At 57.9% G+C, this 2,578-nt stretch overlaps 1 protein-coding gene across 1 annotated transcript; it reads left to right on the top strand.

Annotated features, from left to right (window-relative positions):
- Positions 1–269: 269 nt before the first annotated feature.
- On the top strand, positions 270–1,071 carry BHLHE23 (basic helix-loop-helix family member e23). Its single transcript, XM_060233218.1, has one exon. It carries the CDS (start codon positions 277–279, stop codon positions 1,060–1,062), a length of 786 nt encoding a protein of 261 aa, XP_060089201.1. The 5' UTR covers positions 270–276; the 3' UTR covers positions 1,063–1,071.
- Positions 1,072–2,578: the final 1,507 nt, after the last annotated feature.

Below are 2,578 nucleotides of genomic sequence, written 5' to 3'. Positions count from 1 at the left end.
GCGCGCCGGCACCGGATCGCGGGGAAGGGTCGTGGCAGCGCTCGGCGAGAGACTTCGAGACAGGCGCTTCTCGACTCGGCTGGAGGGAGCGCAGCCAGCGAAGCGCCTCGGCCGCCCGTGCGTAAAAGCGCACGCCCCTGGTGGCGAGGCGAGGGCGCGCGGCGTCCAAAGGGGCGCCTCCCAGGTCCAAGGCGAGGCTCCCGGGCCTGATCCAGCCCGGCTGGCGGCGGGTTGAAGCCGGTGCTGCGCCAGACCTCTTTCCGGGCGGCGCCCTCGATGAGCGCGGCGGCCCCGGGCGGGCAGCAACAGCAGCACCTCTTCGCCGGCGCGGCGGCCCTGCGGGAGTCAGGCGGCATGGCCGAGCTGAAGTCCTTGGGCGGCGACTCCTACCTGACCCTGGCGCAGAGCTACACCCAGACGGCCTTCGCCGCCTACGGCGCGGCTCGAGGGGGCGGCGGCGAGGCGCCGCGGGTGACTTACCCCGGCGGGGCCGGCGGCGGCGGCCTGGAGTTCCGCGCCACGCCGCTGGGCAAGTCGGCCGAGAGCAGCGACGAGCAGAGCGGCGACGAGGACGACGCCTGCTTCGAGGGCGCCCGGACGGCGGGGGAAGGCGGTGGCGCCGCCAAGCTGAAGGCCAGCGGCCCGCTGGGGGCCAAGAAGCCCAAGGAGCAGCGCTCGCTCCGCCTCAGCATCAACGCCCGCGAGCGGCGGCGGATGCACGACCTCAACGACGCCCTGGACGGCCTGCGCTCCGTCATCCCCTACGCCCACAGCCCGTCGGTGCGCAAGCTCTCCAAGATCGCCACCCTCCTGCTGGCCAAGAACTACATCCTCATGCAGGCCCAGGCCCTCGAGGAGATGCGGCGCCTGGTGGCCTACCTCAACCAAGGCCAGGCCCTCGGCACCCCGCTCCCGGCCGGCCTGGCCCCCTTCGGACAGACCGCGGCGGCGGCCGTCTACCCTTTCTCGGGCGCCGCCCTGCCCGCCGCCTGCCCCGAGAAATGCACTGCCTACTCCGGGGCCGCCTCGGGCCTTTGCAAACATTGCAACGAGAAACCTTGAGGAAGTTTGGCGGGGGGGGGGGGGCTTGCAAACCCAGCAGAGGGACAAAAGGCGCCGCTTTACCTGCCACGCCTCTTGCCGTCGATTCCGGATCTTCGCCCCCTCACACGCACTTTTTTTTTTTCCCCTTTAAACTAATCGTTCTCCCCACTCCCTTCCCGGAATTTGGACATCCTTGGGTTTTGCTGCTACTCTGTGCTCCTCTCTCCATCCTTCAGGGTTTCTTTTCTTTGCTGATGCTTTCTGTTGGACGTTTCATTCTTTGCGCCCTCTCTTCTTTTTTGTGTATATTCAGTGCCGGATTACACCCTGCGGAGGCCCCTGGGCAGTCAAAATATTGCAGCCCCCTCGCAAATTATCTCAGAGTCTGAGTGCCCACCCCTCGGCCCCTTTTACTGAGCTGGGGGGGGAGAGGCAGAGGGAAGCAAACTTGGCCACAATGCTAGCAGCAGCCACACCAGGCGAGTTGGGCAAAGAGCAGCTCAGTTGCTGGCTGTTTGTGCAGACTGGGTGGGCTGCAAGCAGGGGGGAAACCAAGGGGGAGCCAGCCTGGAGCCCCTAAAGGCATGGGGGCCCATAGGCAAGTGCCTACGTGGCCTAATTGTTAATCCGGCCCTGTGTATATTCTGCGTTCAGTTCTGTCCCGGATGGGTTTCAAGCATCGCCTTCCACCCCCGTTCTCATTTTTAAGATGATCCGAAACCAGGGTTTGGAAATATATTTGTATAGAGAGAGCAAGATAAAATAACCCAAGGGGAGGTGTGGGAAAGAAAGGTTCAAGTGAGTCTCCCCTGGGAAGAAATACAAGCTATGCAATGTTTACGGGGTGAGGAATTGTTTAAATGGCTGGTTTTCCTGCAATCGGATTTAACAGTTGGCAGAATGGCAGCAATCTGATGTTCGTATGTCACATGGCCATTCATTTCAGGAGAGCCAGTGAGCACTGTTTGTGAAAAATGCTTCTTGATGGGTTGTTTCACTCATTTATATATCGTTTTCAACTTTGGACTTAAGTCTTTCAATTGTTGCCCTCTCTCTCTCTCTCTGCCTGTTTCTCAACTTTGGTTCAATGCATTTCCAAATTCAGCCATGCATCCTGCTAAACAAAGAAATCTAAAAGTCCCTCGGAGTATTTATATGTATTTATAATAAAGGAAACAAAAGGACATCAGATGCCTTGGTTTCTGTCCTAACTCTCTTATAAGGCCAGTTTGGAAAAGAAACCTCTTCTTGAAAGAGGCTTCGTTTTAAACACGACAGACTGAAAGGAGTCCTAAACACTTCGGGTATAGCTCAGCCAAAGTTAAGGAGTTTCTTAATCCCATTGATTTCAGGATGACTGAAAAGGGAGAGTAAACTTGGCCGTTGTAATCAGTGAAAATTAACAGTTGGCATTTTCTTGAGAGTAAGTCCCGTTGACCTGTATGAGTCCTGCTTTTGGCTTCTGTGTGGAATTGGGCTTGCCTTTTTGCCCCATATTCATAGAATAATAAAACAGACAAATTTCTCACTAGAC

Source organism: Heteronotia binoei, chromosome 2 (genome assembly GCF_032191835.1).
Source record: "Heteronotia binoei isolate CCM8104 ecotype False Entrance Well chromosome 2, APGP_CSIRO_Hbin_v1, whole genome shotgun sequence".
In the NCBI taxonomy this organism is placed as follows: domain Eukaryota; kingdom Metazoa; phylum Chordata; class Lepidosauria; order Squamata; family Gekkonidae; genus Heteronotia; species Heteronotia binoei.
This window is presented reverse-complemented; position numbering and strand designations above follow the sequence as displayed.